This window comes from Sebastes fasciatus, chromosome 22, assembly GCF_043250625.1.
Source record: "Sebastes fasciatus isolate fSebFas1 chromosome 22, fSebFas1.pri, whole genome shotgun sequence".
Lineage (NCBI taxonomy): Eukaryota > Metazoa > Chordata > Actinopteri > Perciformes > Sebastidae > Sebastes > Sebastes fasciatus.
Genome location: NC_133816.1, coordinates 19,840,737 through 19,860,761, shown reverse-complemented (window position 1 = coordinate 19,860,761; position 20,025 = coordinate 19,840,737). Strand labels below are relative to the sequence as shown.

Sequence of the window (20,025 nt, the reverse complement as noted above, 5' to 3'; positions counted from 1 at the left end):
ACATTAACAGTATGATGTCGTCTATGTATCTATCTATCTATCTATCTATCTATCTATCTATCTATCTATCCTTTTATCCCAAGCTGTGTCTAATAAAGAGACTCAGTTGTCTCTCAGCACTGCCATGTACTACATTTTCTGCACAGATCCGTTCGTTCCTGGACAGCTTCATTTGGAAGCGTCCCCGTGAACACTGAGGTTGTATGTGGGGGATAATAGCTGTGGGACGGGGGCATTCATATACTGTAGTTGCAAAGCTGATGAAAGCGTTTTCCTCTGCTTCCTAAACCTCCTTCGGGTTGGAGGGGTAGAGCGGCAGAGGTGGCGGTTTTTCAAAGCATCAGTGCATGCATAATACAAGCCACTTTGTTTATTAATGGCAAGCACTCCCAGTGGAGACTCCAATCCTTGGCGCGGGCACCCATGTCGCACCGCTTTAATATCTGACGGCTAAATAATTAAAGCGCGCTTACATCACCGCGCCCCTCTGAAGATCTGCCCCCCCCCCACCTCGTCTCTGCCATCTACAAAGCCAAGGCGTTGCCCGCGTCGTGATGCACTCCCACTGATGCGCCTCGCGGTGCTTTCATGTGCCGTGGCGGGGGAAGGTGGGTGGGAATGAGAGAACGTCCCCGCCACACAACTCGCGAGTAAGCATGTCACCTCCCCTGAGCTAAATGACAACTTTTAACTAATTTTCAGACGGCTAAATCTCAAAGAGGAAACAGTTTATTGTGGAAACCCAAGAGAAAGTCTGATTCAGCTGCACTTGCTGCTGTTGAATTTACCTTATAAGGACACATTTCAACTTATAATTCACAAGATAAACATTCTCTGTCAGAACCACTATTCTTGCAAAATAATACGAGCCTGAATGCCGTTCCCATTCACGGCCGTTCGTTTGCGACATATGGATCGGTGCATGGCTTTCTGCTGCTTCGGAGGGGCATTAATCAAACCCGAGGCGGAGCAGGGATCCTCGACACCTCGGCCAGGCAGAGTGCCATCTTCCCTCTCCTCACTCCGTCCTTCCTTTTAATAGAAAAACTATGGATGGCTGTGTTGGGCTGAATGCGTTTATCTGGTCCCCGCGGTTGTGTATGACACCTTATTTCGCCAAAACACGTGAGAGCAAGACAGGGCAAATCAATTTCACTGGCAAGCAGGGGAAGATGTGCTCAGGAGGTAGCTAGCTGCAATGTAGGAGGACTGCAGAGGTTGATCCATGTACCGGTGGATGTCAAACTACCCTAAGCTATATGTTGCCTTCACAAGCGTGTTTTACTGGGCTCCATCACATACTAATAGAAGGACGGGGAATCAGACACACCCTTACAGGGATAGTTTGGATCTTTTGAAGTGAGGTTGTATGAGCTACTTATCCATAGTCAGTGTATTACCTACAGTAGATGACGGTCGGGACGCCCACAGTTTGGAGAAACAGACTGGAGTATCTGTACAGGAGCAAAGCAACGTACTGCTGCAGATGGGGGCAGCAGCAAAACAGATTTTAGACACCTAAAAGTCACTAAGTGTAAGCTATATTTTGAGTATTTTCACCCTTTTACAAGAGCAACGATTTGGCCAAAATAGCACACGACACACTGACAGAGTCATTCATGAACAACAAGAGTCCCGACTAAAAAAAAAATTAAATCTCGCAAAATCACAAGCGAGAATCTCAAGGATGAAGTCATGGAGACACATTAAATAAACACTTCTGTTGTTGCCACAAATCAACAAGTTGGTCCTCAATTTCTGAGCTCCATCTTACTACTTTATGCTTCACGTTTTGCATTAGCTAATGCATTAGCCGCGGTTGCCATGACGGCAGTGGCTGTCCTTCTGCTTCAGTCAGCTTGTTTCTCAATTGGCTATCGTTCTTTCACACATGACTGCGTCATCGGCTGTCCTCGGGGTTCCCCACACACAGATCGTAAATACTGAACATTTTTAAAATGCACGATTTGAAATATCTGGATAGATAATCTATAGAACCATTAAACAATCAGGGCTTTGCTGAGCGTTGTCGGGAGGAGGGAACGGGCTCAAAATCAGCTTGATTCTCGTGTCATGTGTACCCGGCATATTGACGTATGAATATAGTAATTTCCAATTTTCCATTTAAGTTTTGGCAGTCTTACATGTTTAGTTAACATCTACATAAATTCTTGAGAAAAACCTTGGTGAATTAGTGGTAACTGTTTTGCTGCATCTTCTTTCTGCATGAACAGCAGGCCGGCTGCCTGTTTGGTGTGTTGATTGTCCATTTCAGTAACAAACAGACGGAGCCATTCTGCAGCGAGCAGCAACTACGACCTAAACAATAGGACGATTAGCCCACGGGGCCCACTTCAGCCCTCGGCCTAGAGGTGTCAGAGGAGCACAAATACTCGTGGTAGCCACCAAAGAGACACTCATGTGCCAGTAAGTAAGCAAACACGTACTAATAAACTTTTGAGGGTGCTGCTGAAGTGTGTTTGTGGTATCAGACAACGGGGATGTGGATTCAAAATGCTGCTGAGAGCTGCTTGATACGCCTACTTTCCTGCATTACACTTCAGAATCTCAACAATGCTCTGACCTGAAGCCAAGCAGGAGACAAAGAAGTTCTTTAAAAAGAAAGAAACCTGTTTAAACTAACTCTCTCAAAGGTGAGCTCGACAATCAAACATCTCCGGACTAAGCGAAGCTGACGACAAACTCGCTCCGTTTTCCGTCTTGGCAGCTCTTTGGAGGAGCGTAGCCTGGCACACACTTCTATAGATCCCCTTTCACAGCTGCACAAATGCTCAGGTGTAAAAGGTGTTGGGAGGGTGGAGGTGGGGTGTGGGGGCAGGACAGAAAAATGTCAAACCAGCAAGCTTATCTTAACTGGCCAGAACACCTGAGGCGTCCTTTCGGTTTCTCATCACGATGTGCGTGTCCGTGCATGTGGTTGTGCGCCTTCGACTTGGTGTGGAGGGAGAATAATGAATACTAATGGCGTTCTCTGAAAGAGAAGGGTTGTGACTTGACTCTCAAAGGAAAGCGCTCAACAGCTCCCACCCCTCACCACCCCACCTCCTCAACACACACAGATGAACACACACATTGCACCTGACCTCCTCCTGCAGCCAAGAGATAAAGTGGTGATTATCAAACGTAGCAGCTTGCCATTAGCACAGTAACCGGCGATATAGGCCATTGGTGAAAGAAAAGGACAAGACTTGAGAAGAGAGAGGGGGCCACACGCAGGGCGGTTTTCAGCAAAGACGGTGGTCGGACACCTCGGGGCTCGGAGGGGTAGTGGTTGTTCAGGATAGGGCGGATGGATGGGCGGAGGCGGCAGCTGACCTCATCGGTATGCATGTGCTGTCGAGCAAAGCAAACAACAGCGCACAGAGGACTACAACACGGCAACTGTTCTCCCCGGAGGAAGTGGAGCGGGGCACGCAGAAATCACGTCTCCGAAGGAAGAGACAATGCATAAGAAGCAGGAGGTAGGGGAAAAAAAACAACTTAGATGATGATGCGGTCTGGAAGATAATATAGACTGAAGGTGAAGTGGCTGTAGGGGAAACAATAGAGAGAAAACAGAGCAACACTGACACTGGAATTAATCGCTATGGTAATTATATGCTCCAGTTTAAAAGGTAAAGAAACCCATGCCAGAGATGACAACGGGGAATTGAATTTATACAGCGAGGTCAAAGGTCTGTGAATATACAATATCTATCCAATTACTGTAAAGGACACAGCAAGGTGGGTTGCCATGATTACCAAAGACAAGCGAAAGAGGAGGGGTCAATGCAGCCGCCATGGCAACACTGTAATTAACATCAACACACAGTCCCGAGCCACGAGTCAAGGCCATTGTGGTTGCAGGTTATTTCACAGGAAATTATAATGTGGATAAACACTCTCGGCATCATTTAAAGCTGCACTTCATTGCATCACAAATTAATCGCACATTTTTTAGCGGTTCAAAATGTACATTAAAGGGAGATTTGTCAAGTATTTAATACTCTAATCAACATGGGAGTGGAAAAATATGCTGCTATACGCAAATGTATGTATATATTTATTATTGGAAATCAATTAACAACACTAAACAATGACAAGCTTCCCTGCGTCACCAAATAGATAGAGCCAGAGCAACACAACCTCCTCACCACACCAAATAGATAGAGCCAGAGCAACACAACCTCTTCTCCTTGCCCCAAACTGCATGTGATTATCATAAAGTGGGCATGTCTGTAAAGGGGAGACTCGTGGGTACCCATAGAACCCATTTTCATTGACATATCTTGAGGTCAGAGGTCAAGGAACTCCTTTGAAAATGGCCATGGCAGTTTTTCATTGCCATAATTTAGCGTAAGTTTGGAGCGTTATTTAGCCTCCTAGGTTTTCTAGTTTCACATGATACCAGTATCTTCAACGCTAGCTTTAAAACTGAGTCCACTACAGTCTTAAAAATCGCAAGTTGTGTTAATACGTTAAAGAAATTAGTGGCGTTAAATCGTATTTGCTTTACTGCGTTATTATCATGTTAACTTTGACAGCACAGCATTCACATATTGAACTTTTATGCAATGAATACATTTATGTGAAGCAGCCCTCCGTATTTTCAGATTTCTGTTCATTCTGTTGATGCAATTCTTATTTTAAATATGAGAAACACAACAACAGTACAGCCTGCTTTACTTCAGCAAAAGCAATTATTGTCTATTTTTCTGTTGCTGAAGAAAAAAAACAACGGATGTGTTTTCCTTTGAGGTGCAAGTTTGAACATTCTGTGTGATGCGCAGAAGCTCTACACGAATCCCAAGTGAAGCTGAGAGAAGGCCCAGGTGATGTGTGAGCAGCTGTAATTATGGCCTTGTCTGAATCTGAAATGATTTGATAGTCTGAGGCAATCAAGGTCAACCCTCCATTTCCTGCCTGTTTGTCACAAACACACACCTGGGGTTGAGTCTGTCCTTGGTTTCCTAGGTGACCATTTATGATGGGCAGGGCAAGAGGTGAACGGTGCTGATGATGATTCTTGAAATGTAGCCCTTAGCAACCGCAGGAGACGTTTCAACCTTGGGGGCATTTCTATAATATTCACTTAAACGTGCAAAAACACACACGCAAATGCACTCCTGGAAGCCCCCAGTGGTTATATTCCATCCACTGCCAAGGACAAAGTGATCCACCTAGCAGCGAAATCTCCTGGAAGCTCTCCATCTAAATCATCAAAGACAGCCTGAATCAAAATTAGCTTTTTAATCCCTTCAGCCCTATGCAGTGGGGTGTTCAGGTATGGATTACCTCGCGTGGCAAACACCTCTTTCTCTCGGTCTCCGATCCAGGGTCATGAAGCGTACGCATAGGTGTGTGTTTGCACGTTGAGCGCAGATGTGTTGATGAATGAGCGACGGATGAAGCCAGACACACCAACAAACGCCGCTGCCGCGCCACTGGTGCGAAACAGTGATGATCACACATATAAACAAGCCCCGGGCAAAGCTTATTGGTTTATATTTGGAATGATGTAGGCAGTTCACACCTCAGTGCTATTCCCCTCTAATTGCAGTGCTAATGTATTCATGCACATACTGTAAAGATCTTATAAGGAAACATAGGAAGTAGTTTAAATTAGGGCAGTTAAAGTGATTTCAACACCATTAAATACTTTAACACATTAATGCAATCGATCTTCCAGAGGTTGTAGCGCACTCAGTTTTAAAGCTAGAGTGATCATATGAAACTAGAAAATCTAAGGAAGTCATCGGTATCAACCATCTCATACTAGCTCATCACCAAGGAAACGAAATAAAGCTCCAAAATTGCGCTAAATTTTGGCGAGGAAAAACTGGCATGGCTGTTTTCAAAGGGGTCCTTTGACCTCTGACCTCAAGATATGTGAATGTAAATGAGTTCTATGGGTACCCACGAGTCTCCCCTTTACAGACATGCTTACTTTATGATAATCACATGCAGTTTGGGGCAAGTCATAGTCAAGTCAGTACACTGACACACTGACTGAGTTTGCCATGTTATGATTTGAGCATATTGTTTTATGCTAAATGCAGTACCTGTGAGGGTTTCTGGACAATATTTGTCACTATTTTGTGTTGTTAACTGATTTCAAATAATAAATATATACATACATTTGCATAAAGCAGCATATTTGCCAACTCCCATGTTGATAAGAGTATTAAATACTTGACAAATCTCCCTTTAAGGTGCATTTTGAACAGATAAAAAATGTGCATTAATCGTGATTAATCATGGAGAATCATGCGATTAATCGTGATTAAATATGTTAATTGATTAACAGCTCTTAATACAACACTTCTAGCATAATGGAGTACAGGCTCATAGAGGAGTGTCATACTTTGCAAACCATTTAAATTCCCCATGGATCTAAAGGAGAAGCCAATGCGAGGCTAGCTGAGAAGCATGTTTGTGTGAAGGGGGTCACTTATCAGCGGGGCAGACAGCCCAGTGAAATGCCACAGTTCAGTGGTCAAGACTCTCCAATTAGCTGTAATCAGAGCCATGTTGGTGAGACTTTGCTGCATCTGAATAGACAGTAATGAACTACTTTACATATAGAAGGCTGCAATTGGTCGCTGTCTCGGACTGACAGAAAGGGCCCTTTAAATCGGGCAGCTCTTCATCCATCACAGCGGGTGATGGCAACAATGGAGATCGTTAATCAGTGGCAAACGGTGGGTCCCGAGCTTTGCCTCCTATTGGTTACCGATCCCTTTACAAGACGTGGACGGGGATGTGTGCACAGAGCATAAAGAATCCGCCTTGTGACAAGAACTCATCCAAGATGGTTCCACCTACACACCAGCTAGACCCATATAATTATCATATGAGGCATAATACAACAAAAAATATGTCTTGGTGTTGAAATCATTAAATCTGCTGTGCTGCATGTGTGTATTGATACGTGGGTGGGTGTGTGCCAGAGCTGCAGCACAGCCCAGCAGGAGCTCATCCAGACAGATGTAGCACAGTAATGATATTGTGGGAAGGGAGCAGCAGATAAGACCCGAGCCTTGAATCTCTTACGGTACAGTACATGTCCACAGCCTCTGTAAGCAGCTGTGCAATGCATTCTGGCGGCGTGGCGGCGCGGTTCGAGAGACGGGGCGTCACGTTGAGGTCTAGACTACTTTATGCAAATCAGGGGCGTTCAGCCGGCGTGACTCGCCGCCTCTAGAAACTCCCCAGAGACTTTTAAACTAACCGTTGCCAATCAAAAATAAAGACAGATTTAGCAACTGCAGATTATTTCTCACGTAAAATGTTTTCAGAAACACATTTCGGTGAACTATTTTCGAGATATAAGAGAAGAAAGTTTGCAAACGAGCGGCCATGGTAGTTCCTGTTTGAAAGCTGGTAGCAGCCAAGCCCCCAGGAGGAGCGCCGGTAGTTGATCCTAATTTTCATAGTGGTCAAACGGCGGTACTACGACTTCCGTGTCCATCACGTGATGCCAAAAATACTGTTTCCCATAGACTTACATCGGGAAAAGAGACGTCTGTAACTCAACGGATAATTTTTTTTTTAGATGAATCCACATCCCAGTATGAACACTTGAGCCCTTATTTAAATCATTAGGGTCCTAAAAATTGTAAAATGCACTAATATCCGAGTGTATGCATTATTTCCCTTCCTCCGTTCGTGTGAATGAGAACCAGACAGAGTCTGGAGCGAGGGCTGGGAGGCGGAGTTAGCAAGCCGTGACGGCTGTGACTGAGCGGACGCTACTGCGCCCGCTCCTTGGGCCCAATGGATGCGGAAGATCGCCAAAAGATCCGGGTACTTTTCCAGTCGGAAGTCGAGCCATTTTGGCATCACGCGCCACACAGCAACTCCAACGCTGTATCCAGTTCTCTCAATACATCCACGGGAGCAGCAGCCCATGAGGGAAAGTGTTCGTCCAATCGGGTGCCTTGTGTCTAGTGGCGGCCCATCAAGCGTCCAATGCTGGGAAGCGAGGCAATCCCCCACGATAAAAAAACACCCCTGTGGACATGTACCATTAGATCTGATATGCTAAAATCCAGAGTTGGGTTCAGGGCCACAATGACAGCTTAATGGATGCTAGGTGCCTTCCTTCCCAGCAGACAGCAGGGCTTGCTTTGCATACTGTGCTGCGGCAGGTGGAGGGCTGACCAAAGCGGTGGTAGTGTGTGTATATATGCGTGTCTGTGGTGGCAAAGGCTCCACTACAGTGTTGTGACAGTGACACCCAGTTGAGAAACTGTCTACGGAAAAAAGGCTCCGAAGCAAGTGGGCTCTTATCACTGAGTGGGGTATTAGTGTTGGTAATAAGCTGTGCCACTTGGTTGACAATACATGGAGAGCTGGTATTTCAGACAAGGACTTGATATGCCAGGCTGTAATGGAAGTATTTATGATGGCGATTGAAATTGACTCCCCACACAAGAGCAGCGTTCCAATGTGCGTGTGCTGTCTTATAGTAGATAATGAAAATGCTGGAAGTGTGCTGCTAAAAACAACACAAGCCGAATGAGAAACAGCAGTGTTTGCTGTGTAGGCGTACATTAGTAACTGCTACAGCATACTGCCAAGGGAAGAAAAAGAACAGCAAATACAGCCAACCAACCAACCAGATAACTTCTCCATCTTGCTTTTGCTTCGCTGCTTTCCCTCTCAACATATACTTCTTTATGATTGTCAGACTGCAGCATGTGAGCACAAACACCGAAAACCTGACGGGCAGTGCTGTAGAGCGCCGGGTGACGTCCCGCGCCTGAGCTTGAGCTCTAAGTTTGTTATGGAAATGTAGCCTTTCCATTTTCACAGGGCAAGCACACCATTTCTCTTTTGCAGGCCAATATCTTCTGACAGCCATAAATCCGCAGAGAGAGCCAGAGAACATTTTTATGTTAATTATGTCAATTTAAATAGCTTAGCAACTCAAGATGTGAGAGGTGCAATCCAATTATCCAAGCTAGGCGGAAGAGAAGGCAGGAAAATAAAAAAAATAAAAATAGAAACAGCAGTGAGAAGACACTAGTTCACGCTGCCATTTTAGAAGATAAAAACTGCCTTTGTGCTGTTACTCAGTGTTTCTCTCTGATGTGCAAGCATGTGCTGTTAAGAGTTTACTTTAAAATAACATGTACGCTGGGATGGGAATACTGTTAATGAACAAGTTATGTGAAAAAATTATTTTGTTTCAGACGGAGATTGGAACTGATGATTGCTGTGTGACAACACTGAGGAAGTAGTGTGAGACGCAAAGCTCCCCAGATGTAGTAACAACAGCCAGATGAGAAAGAGGCTAATGAGCTGAATTGAGTTGTTCTTATTGAAGGTTTTTCAGACACAATTTAAAGTGCAGAGAACACCAAATATCCTCCTGCTTCCCTACGGTCAACAGTATGGGAAACAGTTTGGTTTGAGTAAATGAACACCACTTAGCAGCACACATAAACATCCCTATGGAATTTAAAAACAGGGCCGATGCAGGCTATTCTTTCAGCTGCAATCAAACCCAAACTGACAACAAACTCATCTTTTAGCGAAATAAAATGCTTGCTTTATGCAAATGTATGTATATATGTATTATTGGAAATCAAATACCAACACAAAACAATGACAGATATTGTCCAGAAACCCTCACAGGTACTGCATTTAGCATACAAAGATATGCTCAAATCATAACATGGCAAACTGCAGCCCAACAGGCAACAACAGCTGTCAGTGTGTCAATGTGCTGACTTGACTATGACTTGCCCCAAACTGCATGTGATTATCATAAAGTGGCGTGTCTGTAAAGGGGAGAGTCGTGGTTACCCATAGAACCCATTTACATTCACATATGTTGAGGTCAGAGGTCAAGGGACCCCTTTGAAAATGGCCATGCCAGTTTTAACTCGCCAAAATTAAACGTAAGTTTAGAGCGTTATTTAGCCTCCTTTGCAACAAGCTGGTATAACACGGTGGGTACCGATGGATTCATTAGGTTTTCTAGTTTCATATGATGTCATATCTTCACTCTAACTTGTGTGTTTTATACAGTCAGTTTGCCATGACAGCGTTTCAAAACACAAATTAAACACATTTCATCTCCACTCATATAGTAAGGCAGTGCAATTTATGTTTCTACTGTACTTAACTAGTCATGTATGTTCATTTTAAATCTATGGGCTATGTATAAACTGGAGCTAAAAGAACATTTGCCATTGTTAATTGGCATTATTGTTGGTATTAAACAGGCTATTTAATTGGATTGTTTCACAATCTGGTGATTTAATTGATCAAGTCCAACATGATAAAACTATAAAGGTCGATTGTCTCTGAAGATGAACAACAGAATCAAAGAAAATCAACAACTAAAATATGACCTCAGAATCAAAACACAAATCAATTCAAGAGGCTGAGTGAACCTTTAAACCCCCCCAAAGAACACTACAAAAAAAGGTTAGGTCATCTCTTCCTCATTGACAAGACGGTGAGAACATCCCTGCGTATCTCTATGACACAGGTTAGCCCTCATCTGTGTGCTCAGTCACACTTCCGACTGTGAGGACTTGTGCGCATGCAGCTGTGGGCTGGGGAGGAGAATATGGACGGCCATAAATCCAATGCAGTACTGAGCACCCGGGGACGAGGTTTGCGAGCCGACGACGTCTGTGGAGGCTTACCACAGCCAATCGACCGCAAAAGGGCTACGTGAGGCTCGTCTGCCCGTCTGACACCGAATTGATTGATACTGATTATAGGTATAGTGAGGCGAGAGAGAGAGAGAGAGAGAGAGAGGGAGGAGGTAGAGAGAGACAGACAAACAGAAGTAGTGCCTGTTGGAGAAACACTAAGTGGATGCAAATGGAACAACATGAGCATGAACATGCTGAGGAATCAATAAATGCTATTGACTAAATGCTATTAACGTCTCCTGTCAAAGTAAGGTATGTGTTGAAAAGAAGCAAAGGGAACGAACACAGAGAGAAAGGAGAGAAGAGAAATTGCAGTGGAAAAAGCTTGGGTTGGGGAACATCAAAGGAATCATCAGAGTGAGACTCTGCCTTGTCCCTGACAGCTTAGGCTAAGAACAGCGCAGCAACTGATGCACCACAGAGCACTGAGCCAAAGACATATACTGTAGAAAGTAGGACAAATTAAGTAGTGCGCAGGCAATTATCAATGGATTTTCCCAGAGCACACAATGTACCATGACAGGCATGTGAGATTTAGCATCTCAGCAACCAGGTAAGGCCACTCTCTCTTTTTTTTAGTGGCTGCCATCATGCGTCAACAATTACTACGGGTGGGGATTACATGAATTTAAATTGGCCACAGTTCAATACATCAGTAGACCCAAGATGGCTGCTGAGCTTGAAAGGCAAGTAGCAGGACTCAGCTGGCTGGGGATGTGCTGCAAAAAAGCCCAGAAGGGAACAGCCTCTGGTAACATCGTCCGCCAATTCAGGGGCATGAATCAAGACACTGGCCTACGGGGAGCTGAGGCGGTGAGGTTGGTCGCCCAGGCCTGGCTCCTCTCAGTCTTTCCAGAGATGATAGAGATCAATAGATGGATGAACCAATTGCCTGGGCTTAAGTACTCAACTTAGAGCTCATTGCCACCACAAATCAACCCTCTTGAAGAAAATGAACTCCCATTGACCCATGTCATTCCTCTTAAGTCAACTGTACTTCAATCAATCCAGAAGAAAAGAGATGATCTTACCATGGCCCCCACGTGTAAGAAAGGGCATCCGGTTGATGGCAATGGGCACAGTACCATGCTTGTTGTGGAAGTGGTGGACGTGGTGGGTGGTACTGAGGGAGGAGGAAACGCGGGCTGCCACGGCCGGGCAGGGGAACACCAGCAGCGCCAGAGAGAGCACCAGCCTGAACAGGAAGGCTGGACTGGCCCACACAACTGGCGACGCCACCGCCGGCCTGGGTACCAGTAGCAACCCTTCGTCCACCTCCACTTCCACCTCCTGCTCCATGGGGGCGGGGCCTGAACGTAACAGAAGGCCCCTCCCCCTCAAACGACACAAACAGGAAGTGATCATCTCAAATGAATCCGGGGCCCATGATCCCCTGCTTTCCAGCCCGGGGAGGAAAGGAAAATACAGATTTTTTTTTTTTTAAAAAGCCAAGAAAGAAAAAAAAAGATCCTTTGAAAATCCCAAAAATGATTGGAAAAAAAAAAAAAAATACAAAATCCTTCCCGAAAAGAAAGACCCCAAAAATCCTCCAACAGTCTAGTGTCGATATCCGAAAGCTTCTGACTGGATCCTTGAGAACAAAAACAACTCCCACGCCTCTCCTCAAACAATCAAACCTTACGTAGAAAACTTAACCTCTTTTGTCTAACGGGCAACTTCCTCTGCACCCGAGAACAAATAACCACAGCTTAGCAGCACCGATTTAGTTAACACAAGACTCCATCTTAGCTCCTTGAAAAATATCTTGTGTACAGCTCTTTGAGTTAATTGTTCGACAGGGTTTCCTTCGCCTTGGGGGAGATCTTCAGAGGGCTTCTCCTCCCATAAGCCAATCCTCCATCGCGAACAAAAAGACTCCCGACATCCCTTCGGAAGCTTTTTTCTTTGTTGACAACTTAAACGGAGAGCGGTAAGATAGAAAAAGACATAGGAGTAAAAGCAGGGTGCAAAAGGGAGAGGCGAAGAAGCAAAGGGTGCTGAGATGAAGGAGCAGCCAAATCCTATTTCAGGGCATTGAATCCCTGAAGGTGCTCCGAACCCGTTCAGTCTGCAGCCGAGAGCGGGAAAACAAGGGATGGACCAATAAATAGAATACAGGACCGAAGGAGAAAAAAGGGAGGACGAAACGGTCGGCTATTTCCAAGTGTGGCGGTGCTGAATTCCCTCTCCTCTTTTTTCTGCCAAAATAAATCAATATGGGTCATGGGATGAAGAACGGCATCAAGAAGACACCTTTAACAGGATTACACCGAAGCTCTGAACCAGCATCAGAGTGGTTGATGTCCAGTTCAAGAATCCTCCAAGCCTTAGACTTGCGACCAAGCTCCGTCCTACTTGTGATCGCTCTTCTGCCCTTTGATAATACGATTCCGTTTCCCCTTCAAACACCGCTTCCCGGGGTGGGAGGCAGATGAGAAGCAGCCGCTGGTCCTCTCGATGGGGCTCCGACACGGGGCGCTGCTGCTGGCTTGCGGAGAGAGTCTGACGATGCTGCTGCTGCCGCTACTGCCGCTGCTGCCTCTGCTGTGAAATTCATGCTAATTGAATCAGAAGCTGCAGCAACGAGCGCATCCTTCCTGCCCGCACAGTTCTCCCCTTCTCCTTTTTTTCCTCCGATCAAGTCAGCCACCCCCCCCGAAGGCACGCGCGCATGGCTCTGCGCCGGGCAGGGCGAAAAGCGACGAGTCAGGGGCAGAAATAGAGCCGAAAGGGAAAGGTGGACACACTCGGATCCTTTGAATGCACAGACGGTGACTATGATACATAGGGCAGAGCAAGAGACAGAGAGAGAGAGAGAGAGAGAGTGTTTGTGTGTCTGGTTGGAGCAGCGAGAGAGTGAGAGTGAGAGAGAGAGAGAGAGAGAGAGTGGGAGGGGAATGAGTGGAGAGAATTGGAGGAGGAGAGCACGCACACAAGAATGATGGGAAGCACACATGCATGTTAGGTTTATTGCTTGCACACACACAAGCAGGAGCTACAGTTTCTCAATACGCTGCCAGGAAGCACGTCCTCTGGAGTATGTAAATCAACGGCACACTTGTGTAGGTGCCTAAATATCAGAGCTCCCGACATCCAACTGAATTATTCACTAACTGATATATTAAATAAGAAATATCTCCCCTCTATGTGTCTTTTCATGCACTTCCTTCCTCTCATCTCTTAATCCTCTTCTTCTTCTCTCCTCCTTTTGACTTTTGGCCCCTCTGTACTTTTATTTTCTCCCCCCCGCACACCATGTGCTCATTTTCAGCTATTTTTGTCAAAGAAGAGGACGGGATACGCAGTGTGGGCAGGACAGAAAAAGACAAAGACTGACAGGTGGGGACACACCGAGAAAAACATGGCAGTAAGAGGAGTGGGAGAAACATAGGGATGCAAAAATAATGAGGAGGAGAGAGACGCCGGCAGCGCGCAGAGTAATGTAGACATTTGATTGCAAGAGGGAAGGAAGTATGGGAGAGATAGAGATAGAGAGAGAGAAGGAAAGAGCTAGAAAGAGAGAAATGGAGGGAGATTGTTTATCAGATAAATCAGGGCCGATAGAGATCTCAGCTGGGACAGGAGCTCAGTGCAAGAGACAAGAAACAAGAAAAATGGCCAAAACAGGAAAAGCCAGTGCAGGTATTCTGCACTGATGGAGAGAAAAGAGTCCAGACTATTACTCATTGACTCTCACACACACACTCACACTCACACACACACAAGCGCCTCTGCCAGGTGGGAAGATCCCAGGGGAGACAAGAGATGCTGTGCTTGCTGCTGTCAGGGTGAGGGAGATGTGACACCCAGGGTGACCAGAACATGTGTCTCCATCTTGCACCAAGACTGAACGTAGACGAAGAAAAACAAAATGCAAAAGCTTGTGCATATATACTCTTTAACTTTACATCTAAGTTGTTTAGTAAATGCTTTGCAAGTATACCTGAAGAGGTCATTCTTTAATTAGCCTTTACCTTGTTAATTACACTACATGGACAGATGGTAGATAAAGTGATAGGAGCTCCAATAGAGTGCTCCAGGGATGACGTATTTTTGTAGGAAGGAAGTTAGCATCGCCCTGGTTCCCCTCGACAAAATGCCAGTGGGATTTCTCCATTGGGTTTTGGATTATTGCAGAAAATCAGCTCTGTGACAAACATACGTTTATGATACTTACACGTTCTGTTCAGCAAGATAATCTTCACAAGTAAACACCACTTTTATGATTTTTGAAGTGTGAATGCAATCGCAACGAGGCTGCAAAGGCGGACGAGTCGGCGTGATGACGGGTATTTATTGATGTATTTTATGTCGTAGGACAAAATATTAAAATCTCTTGTGTTAACCACAGAATATATTTCAGCCTTCTAATTAAAAACAAATTGACTTCCAGATGTGGGAACCAGAAGTGCTAAAATGCAACTCATTTCCATGTTTTAGGACTCAATCATGTAGCTCTCTATACAACAACCCTTTCAAGACATTACGGCCTAAAACAATCCCACGGAGTTCAACCAACACCTTTCTAACAGGTTCTTAATAAAGTCTGAACTAAAATAAAACATTATAAACCCCCTCAATATACTCAAGAACACACCTGCTCCAAAGGTAGCATTACCGCAGAGCTGATGAATTTGACATTTCTGGCCAGACAAGATAATGGGCGTATGAACAAAACATTATAATAAAGGTTGTCTGTCTGAAATGTCACATATTTATTAAATTAATAGTAATGGTGGGTAGGAGTTGGTTTTATTTCATTTCACACTCCTCCGGTGCTTTGGTCTGTAAGAAATGGTCTTCTGAGGTATTTGTTCAGTCTATATAAATAAACTTAATTATATAGTGCATATTTTTCTCCTATTGTGTACGAACCCAGCATGTGTTGCTCTGGTCCACTCAGTCCTTCTTTTACTTTCTTTTTTTCGTTTTCAGCTGCACACAGTACATCAAATAGTTGACCACCAATGGATTGCATTTTCTTTTTGGATTGGATGGGCTTTGGATCCTGTAATGTTCTTTTTTTTCCAGAACATTTGAAAATGCTTCTAAAATAAGTGCATACCCTAGCTTTAAAGAGGACCTATTGGCAAACAAAGCCCAAAGTCCATTCCAAAGTGAGTCACTCCCCCACAGAAACACTGCTCTTGAACTGCCTTGAAGTCCCGTCTTTTCTTCCGTAACGTGGTGATGTCACCAAGTAACACATTTGCATAATAGCTCGCTAGTGGCTAGTATGGCACGCCCTCAAACAAAGCTAGTTAGAGCGGAGCTGGAGCGGAGTCCGAAGAGTTTGGTTCGGTTGACTAATCACAACAGAGGGCTAGCTGACCAATCAGAGCAGACTGTGGGTTTTGGGGTGGGTGGGTGGTTGGGGGGGCTAAAACAGAGCATTTCAGACAAATGGATGAAAAGAAGTGCTTCAGGACAGCTGGTGTGAAAAAAATAAAGCGTTTAATGAACTTTAAAGTATGTAAACATGTTCTAGTAGAAACCCAAAATACAAGTATGAACCTGAAAATGAGCATGATAGGTCCTCTTTAAGCTGAGTTAATCTAATCACTTCCATATATATAAACCACCTATATCTTTCCAAACAGTTTCACATCTGTCTTAGCCTTGACGTCTTGATTAGGTTGATTTGATTGGGGAGCAAAGCTATTTTTGAATGCAATCATACTGGCATATTCAACTATATTTGCCATTAGAGAAAACAATCACAAAGAAGCATATGAATTTTACAAAATAGAAAGGGAAAAATAAGAAAACATATGAAAAGAGGAGCAAATAAAACAAGAAAAAAAGTAGAATTGTATTATTCATATTGAAACAAACGATTTTGGCAATTGCTGTTTATCTCCAAATATACTTCGAACTGTATACAAAATGTGCCACTAACACTGTTTCCTTTAGAGGACAGTGTGTGGACTGGGAACTCATTATGATGAAAGACACAGAGGACTGCCAGCACCTGCTGCTGCGCTCCCCTCCGGCACAAGAGAAACAAGGAATACAGAGCGCACAAATACACACGGGCGAACAATCACTCCAGACACACATGCACAAATGCTAATTAAACTACACGCACACACACAAACGTCATGTCAGTGCTACTAGTGTGTGATGCAACACCCGTGTCCCAGTAGTGAAAAGCGTAGCCAACAAATATTCCCCCATGAAACTACAAAACCAAGCGGCAACCTCCGGTTCTGAGAAGTGAAGCCAATGAGGAAGTGCCTTAAACTTGCATTCTCTCTAACAGCCAGCAGGGGGCGACTCTTCTAGTTGCAAAAAGAAGTCTGATTGTATAGAAGTCTATGAGAAAATGAGCCTTTGAACATTGTAAACATGAGTTTATGGTCTCAATCACTAGTTTCAAGTCTTCTTCAATACAGCATGATGTTCATTTAGTAAATTATGGTCCTATTTAGAGTCAAATAGACCATAAAGCAGGGGATGCTTTAGGGCGAGGCTAACTTGCGATCGACAGGTCGCCACCATGGCGTTGTCCGTGTTTTCGTCTTTAACTCTTTCACAGTGTGTTTTCAGTCTATGAAAGTTAATTATAACCTTTTTGGTTGCTTCAAAATGTCTTATTCAGCTTTCGATTGTACTGAGCGCCACCCTCTTGTATCACTTCTGGTTGAGTGTTAATTTCGTAAACGAAAACTATGATGTTATATGTTGTTTTTATGTGAAGTAAATTTGACTAAAATGACAGAAATGTTCAATATAATCTGATGATTTAAAAGGACTATGATTAAATAAAAAAATAGCTGGCAAAATTAAGAGAGAGGAATATTTGTACTAAAAACAAATTACTTTTCAGTGACTAAAACTGGACTTAAATGTTTTGAATTGTCGTCGACTAAAGCTAGACTAAGACTATGAAGGATAAAAATGACAAATTAATACATATTTTCGTTTTAAAACTAAAAATAAATCGAAAATAGTTGCCAAAATTAGCACTGTTCTGGTTGCAAGAAACCAAGAAGGCGGCGGCCAAAATGCTGAATTCAAGGCTTCAAAACCATAGTCCACAAACCAAGGGGTGATGTCACAGTGACTACGTCCACTTCTAATATACAATCTAAGCTACAAACTCCAACATCACTCAGAGGAAGTGAGGTCATAGATGGAGGAAGTGGGATTAGTTTACTGACAGATGTGGGATGAAAGCTTCCTGTCTACAGTCTAATCCTGAAGAAACTTTCCTGCCATAATACACCTCATTATGTTAATGATGTTGAGAAGCAAAGATGACAAAATACAGAGTGGAAAAGAGTCAGTGTGGCTATATGTACCTTAATGTAGAGATCTATATAAAGGGTGCCAGCTGTTATTCACATGACACCCCAAAAAAAAAAGTAGTAGAGGAAAGACTTGGATTTTTTTTTCCCGTTGGGTGAGGTCAGGAAACTAGGACAAGCTGAATCTCTGAATGCTCACGCAGCGGGGGAGGCGAAACACAAAAAGCAAGTCATCAATTTTTAACTCCCGTCTCCTGTTTGTGCTATTCAGTAGCTTTCTCCCGCACTGAGCCCCCGATGTTAGCCGCTTATGTAAGTGCACTGTTGGACGCTTATATAAGAGCACTGCTGGATACTGCACACAGGGAAATAACCTTGTTTGTATGGAATACAGTGGTTTGGCTTTAACGTTGTGGAACAGCCATTTACCAGGCTGGCTATTCAAAAATACTTCAAAGCCTTTTGTGGAAGTACAAACATGCCTAATCAATTTACAATCTTCAGATAGTTTGATTTCTGAAGAGAGAGAAACTCATTTAACAGCAGAAATATACAGTTGCATAAGTGCCAAAATTGAGACACCCACCCCATCCAGGCAAAAGGGCCATCCACTTCTTGGAGATGTTATTGCTCAAAGTTTTCCCGAGAGCGTACTTTCAAAATGGTAAGAGGTGAACATCGTGCAAAGCAAATAAAAAGAAGAAGCCCTCGTACCTAAATGACAAAATAGGTTGCTTGTAATGACCTTCCAATATGACCCATTTGAGCATTTTCTGATGAGGCGCCGCTATCGTCAGAATGACATTGCTGCTTTTCAAAATGGCCCACATAACCCTCACAAAAATGATGAATATGAGCAATTTCTAAGGTTAGGGAAAGATCGTGGTTACGGTGCAAACTGTGGTCGGCGGTTGTGTGCGAGGCGTCTGACTTTGACACAACCGCACTGCAACCTAAGAGATGTTGTGGTACAGTGCTGACATCCCGCTTCTTTTGCTTTTAAGAGAGTACAAGACCTCAAGAGGTTGCTTGTCAAAGAAGATGTACAAATAGATATTTTTAAGCATTTGAACAACGGGAGGCAGTTGTCTTTTCTGGTAACATACAATGCACATCAGGGGTTCTCAAACTTTTTGGGGAGAACATTTTCCAAGGACTCCTCATAATCGTAACACCGGTAAAGCATAATGCTTACAACCATTTGTACTCTTAGATGCCATTGTAACTATTTGTATTTTTAAACTTTTCAACCTGCAGACCTGTTTGATAGTGATAAAAAGAAACATATTTCAATTTGAATCATGTTAACACCACTTTGTTTTGCCTTTGTTTTGCCCCTATATATCAGATGTCGCTTTAGCTTGGCTGGACTCATGGCTTCGCTGCTAGCACCTGAAGACACATGACGCATTTTAGTCTCCCGTCGCTAAGCAGCAGCAGGAACGGTTCGTTGCGCCCCGAGTAGAGTGACTGATTCATTACAGACTGACGTGATTTGTCACATATCGAATGAGTCCTAAAACCCGGAAATGGGTTAGCATTTTAGCACTTCTGGTTCCCTCATCTGGAAGACAATGGGTTTTTAGTTAGATGCCTGAAATAAGGTCTTTGGTTAAAGAGATTTCAACGTTTTGTTCTATAACATAAAATACATCAGTTAATACCCCACTAAGCCTTTATGTGTCTTAAAAAAGGCAGTTGCTAACAAGTGGCTAAATGCAACAACTAAACGTCATCACGCCGACTCGTCCTCCTTTACAGCCTTGTCACTCGCGCCAATGCGACCGCGATGTAGTTCATTTAACGTTAGCTTTTTACTTCTGGCGACTGCATTCACACTTCAAAAATGATAAAAGTGGTGTTTATTTGTGAAGTGTCATAAACGTTTGTTTGCCACAGAGCTTATTTTCTGCAAAAATCCAAAACCCAATGGAAACATCCCATTGGCTTTTAGTGGAGGGAACCCAGGGAGATGCTAACTTCATGGTGGGCCTACAAAAACACGTCATCCCAGGAGCACTCTATTGGCCTACAGCTAACGTGGGTGGTAGTAATGGACACAATATGCTTGTTTTATTGGCGCAAACGGTCCCCATTTG

The 20,025-nt window shown here is 43.9% G+C and overlaps 1 protein-coding gene across 16 annotated transcripts in view; it reads right to left on the bottom strand.

Moving 5' to 3' along the window:
* nrxn2b (neurexin 2b) overlaps positions 1-20,025 on the bottom strand; it is a 795,015-nt gene that overhangs the window by 244,473 nt on the left and 530,517 nt on the right. The window contains exon 1 of one of the 16 annotated variants that reach the window (XM_074624811.1): positions 11,708-13,533. The exons of 14 other annotated variants lie outside the window; for them this stretch is intronic. In XM_074624811.1, the coding sequence (XP_074480912.1) occupies positions 11,708-12,041 (334 nt within the window). In that variant the 5' untranslated portion in view covers positions 12,042-13,533. Of the gene's footprint in view, positions 1-11,707; positions 13,534-20,025 lie in introns of those variants that run through there. One more of the 16 variants, XM_074624810.1, reaches the window with a different exon arrangement.